This window comes from Parambassis ranga, chromosome 4 (assembly GCF_900634625.1).
Source record: "Parambassis ranga chromosome 4, fParRan2.1, whole genome shotgun sequence".
Taxonomy (NCBI): Eukaryota; Metazoa; Chordata; class Actinopteri; family Ambassidae; genus Parambassis; species Parambassis ranga.
Window position 1 is genome coordinate 16,365,257 of NC_041025.1, and position 21,044 is coordinate 16,386,300.

At 40.6% G+C, this 21,044-nt stretch overlaps 1 protein-coding gene across 1 annotated transcript; it reads left to right on the plus strand.

Annotated features, from left to right (window-relative positions):
- The first annotated feature begins 533 nt into the window (after nt 1-533).
- vtg3 (vitellogenin 3, phosvitinless) lies at nt 534-9,890 on the plus strand. Its single transcript, XM_028403208.1, has 28 exons — nt 534-704; nt 856-876; nt 990-1,141; nt 1,399-1,650; nt 1,734-1,895; nt 1,991-2,139; nt 2,221-2,371; nt 2,508-2,665; nt 3,567-3,732; nt 3,809-3,934; nt 4,033-4,251; nt 4,354-4,571; nt 4,649-4,746; nt 4,834-4,958; nt 5,051-5,152; nt 5,225-5,344; nt 5,433-5,622; nt 5,711-5,798; nt 5,908-6,093; nt 6,474-6,606; nt 6,687-6,855; nt 7,010-7,119; nt 7,212-7,292; nt 7,528-7,734; nt 8,514-8,662; nt 8,758-8,896; nt 9,002-9,115; nt 9,287-9,890. The coding sequence occupies exons 1-27, from the start codon at nt 665-667 to the stop codon at nt 9,107-9,109; spliced, it is 3,819 nt and encodes a 1,272-aa protein (XP_028259009.1). The 5' UTR covers nt 534-664; the 3' UTR covers nt 9,110-9,115; nt 9,287-9,890.
- Nucleotides 9,891-21,044: the final 11,154 nt, after the last annotated feature.

A 21,044-nucleotide genomic window follows, 5' to 3' on the forward strand; every position in this document is an offset into this window, starting at 1 on the left:
AACGCCCCCTGCTGGCAAATGCTTAACTAAAAAAAAAAACCGTATGATTGAAATGAAGGCTGCTAATGAGAAAGACATAATGGCTGAAAGAATCACTAAGTACAAACACACAAGGGACTGTTATGCAAATCTGACCTAGAAGAATGAACATAGATTGCTGCTTGATGTCATCACCCTGAAAGTGTGCATGTTAACGAGGCTGTCAGAGGAGGCCGAGGCCGACCTTAAAACTCAGCATGAAGAGCAGCTTTTCACTGCACTGCGCTGATATCAGGGCACGGCAACAGACAAATTAAGCTGTAGGCTCGCATTTAAATATCTCATAAATAAACGTGTTTATATCATTAAAATATGTAACATTTCTATGTTGAGTTTGACATCACTTGTAAAAGCAACATTTAAAAAAAAGCAACAGTAATCGACCATTCCGTGGTTTGCTTTAAAATAGACCTTTACATAAGCAGAGCTTCACAAACACAGTTTATGTCACTCTGACAATGTCACAGGGTCAACATGGCTCTGCTTTGGAGAACACGTGTTTACTTTCAGGCAGACGTGTGTCCACATCAGACCTCTGGTCGACTCACAAGGCGAAACATGAAATGAAAACAGACGCATATAAAAGGGACGAACGTTAAAAATCAACTTCCACTCCTGATTCACCATGCAGGGTCTCCTCCTTTGCTGCCTTGTGACTCTGGCCAGTAAGTTTTCATTAAGTCATTCATATTTTTTGCATGTTGTAGGAACTCAGTGCTGTTTTAAAGACTTCACTCTTTGTCACTTCTACATGAATTTTAAAGAAAACAACTGACACTGTATGTTCACAAAACATCACCTTTTTTGATCTTTCAGCAAGTCAAAGTGTCCGGTATGGTAAGTACATATATATCTTGTTCATAAAGTCCTGATAAAATAACATATTTTTACATAATTGCCATAAAGGAAAATAAAACTGGTAGTTAAAGCTTTGAGAATACAACTTCCAGATCTCAGCCTGGATCCCAAAAAGACCTACGACTACAAGTATGACGGAGTGGTGAACTTTGGACTGGGCCTGCCAAACATTGCAGAGTCTGGTGTGAGGATGATGTGCAAGGTCAACATCATCGGTGTGTCTGCTCAAACGTTCCTGCTCAAGGTAAGATTAAAGGATACTTTCGAAATGTCACAGGGTGAGGATTACTGGACTTTTCTAATCAATCATTCAAAAGTAGAAGAAAAGTCCTATAATCAACCTTATAAAACTTATATTTTTACTTATTTTATAAATGTTGCAAAATCTATACAGTAACCTTGAATGTGTATTTTGTGGTGTTTCACTTGTGTTTATTTACATAAATCTGAATGAAGACACTTTCATGTTCACAAACTCAGCAACTCACTTCTGCTTCAAAGGTTTCAGATTTAGTCTTTGAAGAGTTCAATGGTTTCCCCGGGAAAAGCAGCTTTAAACCCTCTCCAAAGCTCGCCCAACGCATCAGTGCCCAGCTCATCAAACCATTCATGTTTGACTACGCCGGTGGACACGTCGGCGACATACGCGGCGCTGCTGAGATTTCTGACACAGTTGTCAACATCGTTAGAGGGATACTGGATTTCTTCCAAGTCACTGTCAAGACCACACAGAGGATCTACCAGCTTGAGGAGGTTAATCCCAAGTGGCTGAACCGTTTAGCCTCAACAGCGTCTGAAACAATGTCATTAACATAACATGCATTACTTCTTAACAGGCTGGAATCTATGGCAAGTGTCAGAGTAACTACGTCGCTGAAGAAAATAAGGAGACAAAGGACCTGACCGTCACTCAGGTTGTGGATGTCAGTAACTGCAGGGAGAAAGCAGCTATCTACAGAGGAATGGCCGCAGCTGTGCCCAACAAATTCTCCAAAGAGGTTTGTTTGTCTCACTACAGATGCAGCTGATTCTACAATTATAAATCAAACAGACCAAAGTCAGCTCTGTTTTGTTTGTGTATCCTCCATTCTAGAGAGGGGAATCTGTCATTTCAACAGTGAGATATGTTTACACAGTCAAACCAACAGCAGAGGGAGGTCTCATTACCGGAGCTCATGGCCTGGAGCGACAGCACTTCAGTCCCTTCAATGTGAAGGGCGGCAGTTTCAAGATGCAAGCCATGTAAGACAAGAAATTATGCCTGCTCATCCGCAATGCCTGTCTGCAATACAAATCAGCTGCTTAAAATAACTTTTCCTGCAGGAAGGAGATGGTGCTGCTCAGCGTGACTGACACAGCCAGAGCCGTCACGTTCGGGCCAATGGAAAGCAAGGGCAACCTTATTTACAAGTTTGTCAATGCCGAGGCTAATATCCCTATTGTGATGCAGAATCTGGAAGACCCCATACCCAAGGTAGTAATGATACAGTAATACTACACAACATTACAACACTTACAATTCTACATCATAGATGATCAAAATCCAGGTGGACATACAGGTAAAATATCCTTTTTTTTTAAAGGCTAAAATCTCCTGCTCCTGTCTGTAGGCTATTGAAATGGTCAAGCGCCTGGCTTCAGCTAACAGTTACCAGATTGACAGCGCAACAACAGAAGACACCATAAAGCTGTACCAGCTTCTGCGAGTGATTCCTTATGAAGGATTGGATGTTATGTGGAAGCAATTCGCAGAAAATGAGGAGCACAGGTGAGTAATGAGGCAGAAAGCTTTGGTCTAACAATGTATGAAGCTGTCATTTAACAAATACACTTTATGGACAATCGTATGTGGACACCCCACCAATATATGTGTTTACTGGTTCCTTGTCCATTCTGTTAGGCATCTTGTAAAGTCTGATGAGAGAAACTCCAATCACACAAACGAAATTATTATCTAAGTATTCATGTAGTGCTATGATGTCTGATGTCCCTCAGAAAGACAGTTAATACGTTATATGTCTTCTGAGAACAGGAGCCATGAGGCTCACGGTAAAAATCCTTCACAGATAACCAACCTTGTTAATATTATTATTATTATTATTATTATTATTATTATTATTATTATTATTATTATAAGATGACAATGGCCTTCTGTTAGGCCCCATTCACACTGGAGAAAGTCATTCCAGCTAGAGTAGGATTGAGTCCAGACAGCCTTTAAGCTGGATGCGTTCAGACCTATTTTCAAATCTGGCTAGCACACACTTATGTCCGCACTCAATCCAACTTCATCCAGCGTGTTTGCTGTTCTCCAAACCACTAGGTGGCGCCTCGTAATATGGCTAATAATGTGGCTAGCCGGATTCGCTCGCCACATTTGCGTTCACACCTGAGCCACATTTGAGCCAATCCTGCTAGATCCACCTCTCGAGGGTGGATCTAGCCGGCTTGAAATCAAACTGGGTTCAGCCGGATTGGAAGTGTTCACACTTGGAAAAAAAACACATCTGGATTGATCTGGATGCTTAAGCCACATTTTTTTTCCCCAGTGTGAACGGGGCCTTAGAACTGACATCTGATCATAAACTTTAATCACTCTTTCTTTTCTGCTTTCAGAAAAAAAAGTTAAGTGTAAACTATGATCTAATGTATGTCTCTCTTTTGTTTAGACGCTGGTTTTTGGACATGATTGTTGAGATCAGCGATGCCAGAATCCTCAAATTCCTGGAAACGAGATTCAAGGCTGCAGACCTGGCTCCAGCTGAAGCTTGGGAAACCCTTCTGCTTTCCATTAACCATCTGCAGCCTATTCCTGAGCTGGTTGAGATGGCTAAGGTGAGTTAGTATCCCTAAAATCAGAGACAAAATAAAACAAAAAAAACAAAAAAATATCTTTCTGTGTCTTTCACAGATGTTCCTGACAATGCCATTCAGTAAATCCAACATCTATGTGTGGCATACTGTGGTGCTATCCTATGGCTCTCTAGTGTACAAACACTGTGCATATTATTCATCTTGTCCAGTAGCAGCAGTTCAGGTAATCAGCAAAGAAAGAAATGAAGTAAACAACAACAAATCTTCTGTTTGTAAAATGACAATGACCTTCTATACATGTGTTTTTAATGCTATAACCAGCCTCTGCTGGACATGGCTGCAGAAGCCTTGGGGAGTGGAAATGAGGAGGATATGGTGCTTGTTCTGAAAGCTCTGGGAAACGCAGGTCACCCAGGCAGCATTAAAACAATCATGCGCTTCCTCCCTGGAGTGGCCGCTAACCCTGTAGATCTTCCACCTCGTGTGCTGAATGCTGCTGTGCAGTCTATGAGACTCATAGCTGCCAGAGACCCTCGCAGTGTAAGATGACTTTATTACGCCCAGTTGTAACAGCTCGATACTTTGAATATTCTTAATACAGAAAACGAAATCATGTTGGACTAAAAACAAGACTAATTCCAGGTCCAAGACATCACCATGACTCTGTTCCTGCAAAAGAACCTTCCCTCTGAGATCCGCATGCTGGCCATCATGATTCTGTTTGACACTAGCCCATCAATGGCTCTTGTATCCATGGTAACAGCACATCTGCAGGAAGAAAAAGACCTCCATGTTGCTAGTTTTGCATACTCCTACATGCAAAGTTTTGCCAGATCCAAGACTCCAAACAATCACTTCCTGTGTGTATAACCCTGATATTACTATTGGGTTTCTTTGTGATATAAAATCTGATTGATTTTTGTGGTCTTTGTAACAGCTCAACTGCCTGCAGTGTAGCTGTAAAAATCCTTGCCCCGAAATTTGGTCGCCTCAGCTTTCGCTACAGCAAAGCAAAGCTCATGGACTGGTTCGATGGTTTGTGACAGAAGCCCCACCCCTTCTTTTCTTTTCTTTCTTTTTTTTTAACAAAACAGTATGACTATTTACAGCTTTGTTTTTCAGATAATTTTCTGACGGGCACAGCTGCAGAAGTCTTCATGCTAAGAAGTGCAACCAGCATCTTTCCCACTGAGTTCATCACAAAAGGAAAATTTCATTCAATCAGTAGAATTTTAGAGCTAGTAGAGGTACAGTCATGCACGACCACTGAAACTTACACTGACGTGGTGTCCTCCCCAACACAAACAGTCATCTTATCATTTCCTTCTTCATGTTAAAGTTGGGTATTCAGGCTGAAGGCATTAAGGAGCTGTTTGGCACCAACATCCCTGGATTTAAAGGCGACTTCAGCATTAGCGACTTTGAAGCTATTTTCAAATTAGTGAGTATTGTAGATGACAGATGATGCTTGAGCTAATTTTTGTGTCTGACCATCATTTTGTGTCACTTTCAGCTTCAAAACTGGGACCGTATGCCAAATAATAAACCCATTCTGTCTGCCTATTCTCGTGTCTTTGGACAAGAATGGTTCTATGCTGACATGAATAAAGAGTTCATTCAGAGTATCGTCAGGGTAAGAAACACACCGCTGATCTATTAATGATGCAATCTTGATAAGGCCCGTTTAAAGTAAAGGCTGTTACATGCTGCTGTTCTTGCAGGCTGTCAGCCTGTCTGCAGGGAAGGAGAGTCCTCTGTGGGCTGCTGTTGAAGGTTTGCAAAGGGGCGTTTCATTTCATCGCACAAAGCCCTTCCTGATGTTTGAGGCTCGTTACTTCCAGGCTACCACTCTGGGTCTCCCACTGGAGATCAGCAAATATTTTCAAGTAGTCAATGGCATCACTGTTAATGGTGAGAAGGCAATGTACATACTCATTTGAATCAAACTAGGATGTGAAAATTACAAAAAAGATTCAACATTTTATTGTTTTGTGTATAGCTAAAGCTTCAGTAAACCCAGCACCGACCGAACGTCTCGGACAGCTCCTTAATTCTGAAATTACACTGGAAAGTGATGGTTTTATTGGGTAAATACAGTGTATCTATTTTTTTTAAAGATGACAGAGCTTATGTCATCAGTCTTAAATTTTAATCTTCTGTACATTACACTGTGCTGCTTTTTTTGTTCCTTTGCAGCTACACAAAGGATTTCTGGGTTTTCTATGGCATTAACACAGAGCTGTTTCAGTGTGGTGCTGAGCTGAAGAGCAAAATGCCTGTTGCTGTCCCATGGAAGTTTGCTGCAAAGATTAATTTTGCACAAAAGAAATTTGAAGTGGACTTCCCTGCGTTCAACAAAGAGTTTGAAGTCTTTTCAGTCAGGTAAGAGTGAAGGAAAAGTGTAACAACAGCAAGACATACCGCAAGCTCATATGCTAAAAACAGGATTTGTGTTTGATGTGAGTCTGAAGTATCCAGGTTATGTTGTATCAAAGAGCTAGTTACCTTTCTTTCTTTGCCTTTTAGCCATAGATTTGTCTTTATAAAAGAGTACCAACTACTTTCATTTCTGGATCAAATAAGTGGTAATTTTAGTGTCTCTTGGGCAGAAATTCAGTCTTTCTGAGAGAGTAACTACAGAATATCATTGGCCTCCATGCTACTTCCTACAATGCTAATCCTCTGCTTTGGTTCTTTTATTCCACATGTAAGTCAGTTCATACATGCAACCGATACATCAATGTTTCCTTCCCTATGAACAGCTCAGATGTGTATGTAGTGTCCAGGAACATTGAGGAGCCAGCTTTGGCTAAAATAACTTCGATGATGCCCAACACTGTTGACTCCCATGTTGTCCCCATGGGCCCCACTGAAGAGACGTCTGCATCACAAGAGGTACAAAGACAGCACTTTTCTGGGAGGTTTGAATTAAAACACAGGGATCCACACATGTGATGTTTGCTCTTACTAAATAGACGCTGGCACCAAACACCTGGCATCCAAGAACCAGAATCTGTGCTGAGAGTAATATTTATGGACTGGGCCTCTGTGTGCAATTTGAGCTGAGGAGACAGTATTATCATGAGGAATACCCCTTGTACTACTTCTTAGGATTCGTCCACACAGCAGTCACAGTGGTCCCAGGTACACACAGCCCGGTCCACCCCACACAGTGCCAACACAATTACAAACATTTCTTCATTTTCTATCATTTTAACAAATGATCTTAATATTTTTGTCTCTACAAGGACACAAGTAAGACTGATTTCTCTTGTTGTATCCACCACACTTTCATTAGCCCGGCCAAACAAAGCGGTTGACAGAATCCACATTGAGGTCAATGCCGGCCCCAATAGACATCCATCGAGTGCAGGCCAAGTACTTGAGACTCTGAGGAGGCTGTCCAAGGTATTTAGCTTCTCTTGCTCTGTTATTATAACAGCACCTGTTCAGCTCCCTCATCCATTTAAATCCTTCTTTTCCTTGAATTGTATTTATAGGATGCAACCCAGCATCTGTCCTCGGATTCTGCCTCAAGTAGCAGAGGATCTCCTCAAACACACCAGGACAGCGAATTGGTGGTATGTCACACAAGCAAGCTCCTTAGTAATATTTTTATCTGCAAGAATGTTATTACATCTACATGTGTGCATAAAATAGTCCACACATATACACCCTGAAATAGAGAGCTTTTTATCCTGCTTTGCATTGCCTCTCACAGTCATCCAACCTCACTGCTGCATTCATATCACTAAATTTCACCAACACATTACAACTTCACACATGGCATATAATAATCAATATCTCGTTCCTCAGGGCTCGGACACAGCGCCTGAAGCTGTGTTCAATATCAAAGCCTTTACTGTGAGTGGCAACCAGAAGCCTGAGGGTTATGATGCAGCCGTGTACTACACGCCTCAAGGAAACATTCAGAATGCCCAACTGATTGTGTCCCAAGTTGGAGAAGATACCAACTGGAAGATGTGCGTCGAGGCTATTGCGAATGCTCGCACTGAGGCAAAGGTAGGTGTTGAAAAGTCTTTATATCTTTATTATCAGACCTAAAACCAGCAAGATCTTTATCCTATATCAGTACAACATTAGTATCTGAATCATTGGTGCCACTGAGAACACTAGTAAACACAATAGACAGCTAACCTACTTTCTGTCGCACATATGTACACATACGCTGTACATATTGGTGAGCATGCTCAGAAACGTGTTTCTTACTATTTGAGAATGACTAAATCTAAATTAAAGATTTAAATAAAAAAATATATGTAATTGATGATGATACATTCAGAGTTTGGTATTTTCTTGGGATTTGTAGATAATAAAAAAGTAGTAATTATAAAACTGTGTGCAAACTGATATTGACTGATTATAGATTTTGGATGGCTGATTATGAAACAGTAATTAAGCGGTAGTGAATTATTGAAACTTAAAAAAGCATCAGTAATTTACTAGTTTGGTGTAATGAGGATATTAGAGTTCCAGTTTCTGTGGAAAACATCATGGTTTCAGTTAAAACAGACCCTTAAACAATCAGTCTAAAAAGGTGCAACTCTAATAACACTTAAGACGCTAATCCATCCATCTATCCATTTCATACATCATCAGCTTAAATGAATACTCATATGTTTGATGTGCATGTGGGCTAATGAATATATCATCACAAGTACATAAAGATACCCTAAGTTCACTCCTGCATATTGTCTTGCACAGTATTTAACATTTCAAACAGCTGAGTCATCTTGTTTGTAGAGTTTCGCTCCAATGCTTATTCCCTGTGTTTGTTCTAGGCACATATCAGATGGGGTGCTGAATGTCAGTCCTATGAAATTTCAATGAGAGCTGCTACGATTGCACATATGCCTGCCTCTAAACCAACACTTAAAGCCAAAGTCCACTGGACCAGGATCCCAGAAAGCATGGCGGAGATGGGGACAAGGTGAGCAGAAGGAAAAACACCTGTGATGATGTTTAGAACACAGCAGAATGTCTGTGTTAGAGATCTAAAATGAGATTTCACCCTTTTTTTCCCAGAATTGAAAGCTATATCCCAGGCATGGCTTTCTTCCTCGGCTTCTACCAGGAAATTGAGAGAAATGCCAATCAGGAGGTTTCAGCGTCTGTCATCGTTGCCTCAGCAGACAGCATAGATGTGAAGATAAAGTTCCCGAAGGTGTGAAAGAAAACTAAAAAAATGTATATTTTTACTGAACTACTGAATGTTTTGCATTGCATAACTAAACACATGGATGTGTGGTGTCCTTTGTTTTGTCATTAGTACACAGTCTACCGTCAGGATATTAGACTTTTGGAGCCGGTTCCCAGCTTCCAGGAGCTTCAGTATGACAACACAAACACAACAATCGATGGATTTGGACAAGCATAACACAATGTAAGCAACCTACACCGAGATGATTAAGCCTTACTGAATGTTCTTCTGTGTCTGTGGCAGTCGATTGTTTTGACACATTCCTTTGCAAAACAGATGAGCGTGCAAGGAGCTGCGCTGGTTTTTTTTTTTTTTTTTTTTGCTTACTTTATAAAATATGTTTTTGTGTTGCAGAAAAAACAGGAAAGCCCAGATGGCAGCCAGATGCCTCTTTTCACAGTGATAACACCACCACCAAAATCTCACTGCTGCGATGAAAGTGAGGATCATAAAACATGTATAAGTAAATCGTCAGATGTCACCAGTTTGGCGATCACCTAGAATGATGCTGATTTATTCATCCGAAAGCATATTAATAATTGAACTACCTTGTTTGAAAGAAACATCCTGTAGATTCCTGTGTGTAGCATGATTACACTGGATTTAACCAAAACTGTTTCAGAATTCTGACCCTGTTTTGTTGCACCCAATCCCAGTGTTAAAGCTGTGCATTTTGTCATTATAATACAAAGAAACATGTTATTCTACTCTACCATTACTACTTGACCAAACAGCAGCTGGATTCTATTTACAAACTCTCAAAAACACACAACTGTACTGCACAAACTAAATCTTGATTAAACATAGTTTACAGTAAATTCAACTCAGCAGACAATCAACAGCAGTGTTTTAAGTGATTTTAAGGTGACTGAAAACATCAGTGTTTACACTATGTTCCTTCTTGCTGTTGTGTTGATAAGTGCGAATATTAAACCTCCCAGCTAGGGAGACACAAGTGGCTGACAAGTCAATATTCTCCATCCACCACCTTTCCTTGGACTTTGAACATCAGTCTTTACACAAGCTGCAGTCTCTAAGGATGAAAATCTATTTTACAGTTCCTTGAATGGCCACTTGAGGCTTCAAAGGCAGTTCCGTCCCCATAGACCTACATATGATAGAGCCTGGTATAAAAAACAGCTTTAGTGTATAGACTTCTTATGTATGAGAACAAGATGGACATTACAATAAGTGATATGTAATCTGAGCATATAAAGTTAGAAAAAAATAATCAGCACTGATGAAATGCCTTGAAATCAGCTCATGAAATGTCATGTTATAAATTAAGAGTGTCAGCCATCTCTGATGCTTTGATGCTGCAGCACTCTTTTGTTTAAATAAAGAAACATCAGGTTATATTTGCCAAGTCAAATCAACTGTATAATATGCAAGAGACAGAATGGAAACTGCCGAAAGTAACCTCCAAATGGCTGGCAAAAAAAGCAGTCTTTGTTAACAGGTCCTCTTATACTCTAAATATTTTGTTTGATTGTTACATTGCTAAATGTTGCAGGGTTGTATTTAGAGTTAGAAAACTACATCATAAATACAGATTTTGGAGGCTGGAAGGGATGAATGTTTACAAGGTCTGTATGACCTGCTCTGTTTGTTTGGTCAACAGGACTGTTTACAGATATGAGTACACAGTGACACCATGGAATGACCTTAACGTTCACTGACCCCCATCATACAAAGCACTCTGAGCCTCCACTGCACGATTACACCGCACATTTGCCCTGCTTTATTACTTTGTGATTGCATGAGATCTGATGAACATTAATTGGCACTCCTCTGTCTTAACAAATGGAAAGCCGCACCAGCCAAAAATCATGATCACACCCTAACTAAAGACTGGTCATCCTAACTACTCGCTGGCTCTGCTTTCCATGCCTGCTCTGATTTAGCCAGATGGTGTTAAATTGCAGACAAAAAACATTGCCTGAAGAGGACAAGCTCGGTTTTAGTGGCACCATTATGTTCCATTTAAATCTCTAATACCCTGCGAGGCTTTCAAGTACGGGATGACGAGTGATTGCAAATCTGTCGTGCCTACGTCAAGATCATCCCCCGCTGTCTGGGAGATCAGGACACCCAGACCTTGAATTGACTTCACCAGGTGACATCAGCTGGTTGGAACAGACAAACGTGACGTTATTGGAGGAGGAGGAGGAGGAGGAATTGGCCATTCTTCTCCTTTTTTAGTACCGCTCACTCTGTAATTGTGGTGTGCCTCATTAGACAGACTATCTGAGGGGGACTGATAATAAAATCCCAGTCACAGACATTTTCGTCCAGTTGTGGCCATGTTTTGTGCATAATTAAAAGGACTGCTGGAAGAAGAAAAAATCACCCCCTTATACAAATGAATGGGAATGCAGATTCTGAATAAACAGAACTGATTTGTAAAGATAAGATTTTATTTCTAATATTATTATTGACGAGAGAAAGCATGAACCTGTGGTGTGCTTGTGTGTGTGAGCACTAGAGGACAGTGTTTACCAAATATTGAAATATGCCTGACACAGTGCTAAAAGTCTGGATCCAGTATTTGCTCTGTTCACAGAGGGCTGCACAGTGGATGTTGACATTTTGAGGATAGATAAACATTCATCTTGGCACATTTAAAACCCCCACAGGAGAGAAAAAACCTTTTATAGAATCACTGTGGCTATTCTCTGCAGAATTATTAAGGCAACAGACTGCTGTAACCACACATATTTAAATGATTATAATGATTTCTCAGATAACGATCAGAGGATTTGCACATTTCTGTGCAGGCTAATCACAGGGGGAACACCACTTAGCAAGGGGGCTCTGTCATATCTGTCACACTGTAGCTGATACAGATTTCTTATTGGCAAGGGGAGCCGGTTTAGTCTCAGGTGAAGAGGAGCATTAGTGAATGATTGATCATGTAATTTCACTGCCTCCTCCTCATTTAAGGCAACAACAAGGCTTGTGTATACAGGGAGAAATGTGAGAGGGGGTGAGACTGTTTATATCACTGACATTATCAAGTGGGCACACCTTGTCACAGACACTTCAAACCTGATAGAACACCCTGCTGTTATAAACTTCCACTGAGCTGACATCAGCCAGTAATTTCACCATCAGATGATCCTTGTTGGCACACTCTTCAACATTATTTAGAAATATAGCCTCTCTGTACTGCAAGTAAGGGCGGTATGTTTTCAGGGGAAGGATTAAAAGCAAATTTATCACGTGTTTCCAATATTAAAGTGCTCGGTTAAGAGGATACATTGCTATTACATGAGAGGTGATGGATAATATTATGATAATAGTGAGAGTGCAGCAGTTGTGGGGCATGAGTGTTTTGCAGAATTTGGCATCTTGGCAACCATCTTGGATGCCCACAAAGTGGTGTGCATCAGTAATGGCGTCTTGTCAACTAGTAAGGCCCTGTAGTGTGACCCTTTTCCAGGCAGACGCCCAGCAGCACTCCATTTGCATCCCTAAAGACAGCACCACCAGGAACTCTGTGTGTTTCCACAGTTCTGATGGTTCTCTTATGTGTAGTGGTGCTGGGAGAAATATTTGGAACACTACATGTGGCTGCTGGTGTCTCTTAATGGATCTCTGTGTGCGATTAGCCAGAGAGGTTGCAGAAGGCTGATGTCCATTTTTAGTGGTAACGTAAAACGTTTTGCCTAATCAGACTGTGTATCATTATTTCTACTATAGTCCATAAACTTATCAATCAGCCAGACCTGTAAAATGCACTTTCAGTATAGTAGCAGTGGTTGCGGCTTTAGGGCTTTTGCTTTTGTAAGAGAAACACTGTCAACATCTGAGGTCAGCTAGCTGAAGTGAGATTTTCATGCCAAAGGCTGCAAGAGCTGCATCCTGGGTGTGATGAAGAGTATCTAGAGAGCATGACGCAGACCCTTGAGAGGCTGTGAACTAATAAATGGTGCGACACAAATACAGCAATCCCTCATTAAGACATGCAATTATATCACACTGAATTTAATATCTTACATCAGAAAGCAGGTAGTTTGTAAGTGCCATTAAAAATAAATGCTTTTTTTAATTTTTTTTTGCAATTATTTTACAGGATATTACTCAACAAATAACATATATAATTGCTCTCTATATTAAAGCGTAAAATTCTAATTGTAATAACGTACACGCAATTAGACGGCACTGACAGTGCTGTGCTGCCTTTTCGCTTACAGTTAATTAATGTAAATTTTTTATTCTTAAGTACCGGTATATATTTAGTAAGGTTCCATAGTAACTGTGTCAAATTAGTGATCTCTGTGGTTTTGTTAAAGCTGCATTAATCGTTCTGATTTCTGTTTACACTGGTACAGACGTTAGAGTCCCGTGACCCTGAACAGGACAAGAACTAACTGTCCTTAATATTTCTAAGCAACATTATAAACTATATATAAAGCCCCATAAGTGCACTAGTATCAGGAATATAACTGTATTGTTGTGTGCTGCACAGCTGGTTTTAATAAACTTGAATATGCTGACATTGATAATACATGGCTGTACATAGAAGATCAACAAACTGTTATGATCATGATTGATGTGTTTTTTTTTTTTATCTCTCCTGTGGGCACCCATTGGTGGAAGCAGGTGTATCCATAGATATTAAACACAAATTTACTCAACATGTGTTTTTAAGAAACCTCATTTTTCCTGTCTATGAGAGCCCAGTGTATGGTGTGTACTATTATTTTGATTATAGTGGTTGCAGATAGCATATTGATTCAGTAAAAAAACAAAAGGTAAACTCAGTGCGTGTGCATAGCTAGTGTGTGAATTCTATCTAGAAGTAACAAATACAAAGGCAATTTCACCAAGGCAGCTTGAGCTTCTGTAATATTTTGGGATTATCCTCAGCTATCCAGAAAGTAGATCACAAATCCATAAACCCTGCCGGTGGCCCTTAGCTGCTTCCATGAGGCACCTTAAACCTGAATAAGCTGACGGAAACTCCAACAATAAAATCCATAAAGGGTGTCCTCGCTGAGGGAGCAGCAATGAAACTGCCATGCGACCAGGGCTGTGCACGGTCGCTGCTCAGATGCCGACCGTTGGCTGCACAGTTAGTGGGGTACAGCAAAGGATCACATGCACAAGAGGAGCCACTTGTAGTGATGGCAATTAACACCTGCAGAGCTTAGCAGCATTTTACTTCTACGGCGTGCAGACTATTTTGAGGCAGGCTCGCCACTCTCATCAACTCTGCTGCTGGAACAGAAACTGCTGCTCCTAGTCCCACCTGTGCTGCCAAGACTGAGCTGTGACCAAATCAAAGTCCCAACATGTTAAAAACATGTATTGGTGATGCACTGAGACATTGTTATTCTCAGATTCTGCAACTTTTTCCTAGCAACAAAATGCTTAAAGTTTACACATTCATTTCCATACATTTGCTCAAATATTCTGTATTTCTAATTAAAGGCAACTGAAGGCTGCATCTCCTTCTCTAAATGGAGTGACTGTGCCCGCTGTAATTATGAGTCAAAAGATTTCCCAAACGTGCCTGCCTTGTTTATTGTATCACACAGATTCATGGGACTAACAGGAGCAATTTTCTTCACATTCATGCCTGATTAATAAACATTAACTTGTCTGGAAATAATCTTTTGATCCTTCTGACTGACAGCACACGGGGGCAAAACACATGAAAAGCTTTTTTGTCACTGGTGCTATTAACTGACACCCTTTTGGTATGATATTATTTCCACCACAGTCTTTTTTGTATAAATGTAATTTTACTGTAGAGGTGACGTATGCCAATTATTGACCAGGAGGGGGCACTGTTGTTCTTAGTGGTGACGCAAGGAGCTTGTACTTGTGGAGCCTTCTATTCTATTTTTACTTCTTGTGAAATTTTTATGTCTTCCTGTGCAGATCAGTGCCATTCTCATGTTCTACCCATTTGACCCAGAATTTCAGATATACACAGTAAAACAAGTGTCACCGAATGATGAAAATTTAAAGGGATTCCTTTTCAAGCTTCTACAGAATATCTCTATACCTATAGCCTTGGTGTAAGAATTTATTGTAACTGAACGAGAAGCCTATCATGCATACACTTAAGCTTGTCTCCTGCCAATGTTTCTTTCAGAAACTTTAACACAAAAGGTAAGAGAAACAATATTAAAACCGTGAAAGTGTGTGACACATACTTCTCTTTTTCTGCACAACACAACACAAGCACTATTGAGAGATCCTTGATAATTGAGCAACAGAAATAGTGAAGCTGTAAAAGAGCATTCAGCGATTCAGCCTCGTTGGCTCTGTGTCTATCGCAAAAAAAGAAGGCCACTGATCCTTGTGCCTGTGAAGAGAGAGTCACCATGGCAACCTCACAGTTTATCAAGGTTCTAGGCTGTGAAGAGAGGGAGAGTCTACTGATGCTGCACACACACACGCGCGCACACACACACACACCACATACACACGCATATTTACAGATGCAATCTAGTAAAGATGGAATGAATCCATCTCGTGTTTTCCCTCTCCAAACAGCATGGGATGTTAAGTGAAAACATTCCCACATAGTGATAGAAGTAATTCCATCAGGCAGCTTATGCTGTAGTTAGTAAACATATACATACTGAGGTGAGCAGGTGGCAAGTCGACAGGGTGATTAGAGATTAGCTGCATGACTGGAGGCTTGCCGGTTTGATCCCTGCAAAGACCAGAATTTACACTGTGTAATACACTGATGCTGCAGGTTGTCCAACCATAACACAACAAGATACTATGAAGAATAACTTACAACAGGAAAGTTAACCAAACAGAACCGAAGGGCTATTTAAACAGAAATTACAATGCTAGAAATCTCATTGTTTGGTACAGCTCATGATTGTTAATTACTGCCAGAGCAAAAATACCACAGTTATGTGTCTGTTTACATAAACTCATAAACTGGGTGAAATTAAGGAATGATTTGCTATTTAGGTAAACTCACTTTCTTCTGTAAGATTAGATGGAAAATCTTGTGTTTGGGTGTTAAATACAGAGCTCTAACCAGAGCTGACTGGCTGTGTCAAAAGGTCTCATCTCACTCTCAGCTCAGGAAGTCATACTATATAAAAGTCACTTGTATCTGTTACCATGTTGTCAAGCACTGACCTACTATCTGATGACTTAGTCTGCTTGGTTACTACATTCATCTTTAGTATTAAGCAAGAAAAAAAACACAAAAACAAAGGAGGTAAAGGAGACATACATCCCTTCAAGTTCACATTTTGGAGTATAAAAGCCAGCATGACCATCCAGTGTTCATATTTTGTCAAAAATCTACATTATGTCTAGGGATGTCCCGATCGGGTTTTTTTGCCTTTGAGTCCGAGTCCGAGTCATTTGATTTTGAGTATCTGCCGATACCGAGTCCCGATCCGATACTTTCAAGATTCTCCATAAGATCAATAAACTTTAATTTCTAAAGAACATTTAACACTGGAAAGGCCCCCAATCATCAACATTATTATTATTGGTATTATTGATGATATTAATATTAATGTTGATATTATTATTATGAGCAGTGGTAGGCGTATTACCATGGCTTATCTAAGCATAGTCAATGGAGTTAAGTCAAACCAACTAGCACGTCATGAGCAACAGAGCCAAACAACACGCACTCTCTGGGAGTGGGCTCACCTGTGTGCGCATGTGTGTATGCGCATCAGGCCGCTGCAGACAGCTGCAGTGAATTTTACAAACGCCACCATGTAGACACACATAGAAACTGACAGCAGAGATGGCACCAGAGGACTGGGCAAGAGAACTAGAATGGGTGGCGCTGCAGCGAGTGCCGCCAGTGAGAAGGCAGAGAACTTCACAGCTCTCTGTGTAGCTGTAACGTCCAAGCCCTGCAGCGCTGTGACGCACCGTGGCGACGCAGACAGCGAGCTGACCGGTCTGCTCAGAACGTCCCGTAAACGTTGTTTACGGGACAGGCCTAGTCATAGCCACCCTGCACAGAAAGCGTTAACTTTGAGAGCCCTAATAAATATATATCCGGGTCCTGATCGGGAGGTAACAGCCGATTCCGATCGAGTCTGAAATCACGTAATCGGGCCCGATTTCCGATCATGTGATCGGATCGGGACATCCCTAATTATGTCTGCCTTGCTCATGTGAAATGTCCTTAACTGTGCAGTGGATTGTGGGTCAGAAAAAGCAAACAAGCACTGTGTGGACAGACATGATCATTATCGCATTTGCTCGATGTCATAATGCATGATAATTTCATGACATGGTGTGTTTTATAGCCAAATTATGTCATTAAATGACCACTGAATGAACTATGGACAAAGCTTCCATGACATAACCCATAGATCTACATCTACAACAGAGATTATGGGACCAATCAGCGGGAGGACCAGGAGCTTTTAAAGTTGTTCTGTTATTAATTGTTTTACTTTATTTTAACAATTTAACACCTTGCCTAACCGATATGATCCGGTTTGTGTTATTTCCCCTTCCCTAGCAGAGGCCGGTCCTAACATTTAGTAATGATAAGCTGATCATAGACCATACATTAAAGTTTGAACTGGAACTGAAAGTTTGAACACACTGGGTGTGGCTTTCCTCCAAATGTTTGGTAAAAAAAACGCAGGCTTGTGATCATATTTGAAGGGGGGCGGGCTCCGGCAGGAAACACACCTTCAACCAGGAGGTTGGGATTTGCGTCCAACTAACTTTTTCACAATTTTTTTTTTCCTAAAAATCCCCCTCTGACCAATATATTTGGCATATTTGACTGATATTTCAACATCTTGACAGATCAACATATTGAAGGTATTCTGTCACAAGCACTTCCTCTGTCTCAAACACACACATCAGCATCTCAGACTCATTCATTTTTTAAGACAAACACTATAACTAGTCTAGCCGCTGCCTGCTATATCTAGATGTCTGAAAAAATAATCACCAAAAAGCATGACAACCATAACAGGTACACTCAGTGTGACACCTGAGTTCATCTTGCGGTAATTGAGCAGCTCAGCTCACAGCTAATGGAGTGAGATTGTAGCTCAGAAAACAACACACTGGCATGAAACCTGTGTGAAATATTTACACTTTTTTTTCCTAAAAAGGTTTTCAGAACAAATGACATGTTTTCCTGTCTTGTTCTTGTGCATTAAGAGGAAACTGTGCTAACATGGTCATTGCTGAAAGACCTTTGCTTTTCATCTTGAATCATCCATAGAATGGTATGTTCAATTTGAGATAATTGTCCAAAATGACAGTGTTTTTAGTTCCATTAGAAGGTAAAAAAAATTTTGTTGTCACCAGCATGAACTATTGTATTCTTTGTCAGAGGTAACGGCCCTTTTTTGAACCGTTGCACTATTAGTGGCTAACATAGACTCCTTATATCACCTTTAATAGTCTCAATAAATATTCCAAATGCAAATTGATAGAGCAGGCATGATACAATATGTTTGCCATTTACACACTGTGACAAGCCAGACACAACACTGTGATATGATGAAGCTACAAATGTGCTCTAACAGTCAACTTCATTTGACACACCATTAATGAGAAGTAGCATAATAAATTATTGTGTCACCATGTTAAATAAATGAGAGAATATCAATTTTGCAACTCCCAAACATTTTTAGACACCCTGGAAAGATGTGCCTAATCTGCACCGTGGTTGGCATTTTACTGCAGGTCTGCTGTCAGGTCGGCTCTTAGTGAAGCAGAATGATTAAAGTAGCAGCAAAGTAACACTTAACACAACAACTTGACAAGTTGACTGTGGCTGCTCTGCCTCGGATATAAATAGGTCTAATCTGGAAAACACACACCAGGATATCTGTTTTAAAACGCAGGCATACACAGAACATGAACATCATAATCTTCCTTTATAGACCAACTTGGCAAACGTTACAATAAGACAGGTAAAATGAGGCAATAATTGGTGCCAGAGACAATTTATCGTGGTATACAGTGAACGCTGGCTTGCTTTTCTCACCTTACACAGGTTCCCCATCCCCGAGGAACAAAGCCAAGGTCTCAGTATAAGCGTGTTAAATAACTGTTTGTATAACTGTCATGGATTGACAGAGCCTTAATCAGCTTTCAGCAACACCTGCTATTGTGATGTTAGGATTTGAAGAATATTACAGTGTACCGCTTCTTGGTATTTATTTACTGCCCTAGAACTGAAACCATCCACAACAATTATAACTGTGGCTATCACTAGTTACTATTATAGCATGTTTTGGCAATTTTGCCTGACAGACAGGCAGCAACTTGGATCCAAAATAACAACCTAACCCTGTTCTCAGTTTCACAATAAAAGCTCAGAAAATCTAAGATGCCTACATTTTCTTTTTTCTTCCTGCTATTATTGCAGAACTCTCCCACTGACAACAGATCCTTGGTCATGTTTCTTGTGCATCACATTGTATAAGTGTGGTGCACTGGAAACCCCTTAAACAAGACGTGAGCTTCAACAGAAGCTCCCAACTGTTTGGAAAGATGCTAACAGTGCTGGTACCATCCCACTTCTTGTCAGGAAACAAATCCTATTTTATATGAGGTGGGACATGCTACCATAGAAACCAAGGCACCATCATCTTTTTTTACTAACGAGCATTCAAAAAACAAACAAGATACCGTAAAACTTTTGTAGAAGAGACACCTCCAGCTAGACTGAAGTATATAGAGGACAACCTGGAGAAAGTTTACACATACTGGGAGTGTTTCTTTTGGTCAGATGAAACAAATTGAGAGCTTTGAGGTCCCAGAGATGTTGAAAGATGAGATGACATATGGAGAAAGATGAGGCATATAAACACTGTTCCTACAATCAAACGTGGTGGCAGTATAATTCTGTGAGGATACTTTGGTGTATCTGAAACTGGAAATCTTTTCAGGGTGGAAAGAATCATGATAAAGATGGCTAAATATCTTGAGAGAAAATCCTGTTTTGGCATCAAAACTGAGTCTTGGTGATGGTGTCAACAGCCCACATCAACAGACTATTATTAAAGGGGAGCTTAAATAAAAAAATAGTTATAATAGTTTTCTCTCCTTCTCTCAAAGCACAGTATCACAAAGCTGCCAGCATCATTCTTCATTTAACCACAGAGTTAAAACCACTAATGCAGATAACGTGCCTATTGAAACAATAAAAATGCAACATTTGTGCTGGTGTCAAAGAGCATCTTAGTCACACAAGTAAACTTATAAACAAAGACATTTGGTTGGATTAAAGTGGATTCACTGGCTGGAACAGAACCAAAGAAACGTCTGCAAAACAAATCTCAGGGTGAAGACAAACGCTTTTACAGCTAAACTTTTAACAAGGTCTGCGTCAGGTGCTGAGGAACCAGGGCATCCTGATGACAAGTGGGCCACTAAAACAAGAGAACAAAGACTAAACACAGAGAACAGGTTCTTGTAATGATACAATACAATGATTCAAACCTCTCTTAGAGGTGACACATTAATATAACACATTCCACACACTGCAAGGGGGAGCCAGGATGATGGTCGTGGGGGAATCATTTTACCCACTTTAGCCTGCTGATGTAGATGGGACACACCCAGAATGGTTAACCAAAGGGCAGACAGTCATCCTGTGTTCATACCGACAGATAACCTGCCACAACAGCTAAGCACACCGACTATGGAACAGACTGAGCCACCTCCTCTACATGACATCAAGCTGTACACCAGAAGAGAGCAAGCTGTCACACCACTGAGATCAATAAACAATATCCACAGCATCAGAGCATTAGTTGGACTGGATGAGTGTGGCTGGATGGTGACAAAGTAGAGTAAGGCAGTCAGAACTATAGGGGAGCTACCAGAAGGCCACAGAGCAGATGTGGAGGACAGCTACAATTACCTTAGAACCCTGCAGGCAAACTGGAACCATGAAGATGTCACCGTTAAAAGGTGTGTGTGTGTGTGTGCCTGCATGTGTGTAGCTGACCAGCTGTAATTATGTTGTGCATTCAGGGTCAGGATTAATGGGCTGCTTAATACACCTGGTGGTAGGGCTGAACGATCTATCGTTTTAGACCGAAAATCGCGATCTCAGATGACGCGATTTTGAGATCGTCAAAGCCGCGATTTTTTGCACTGCTCCTAACTGAATCAG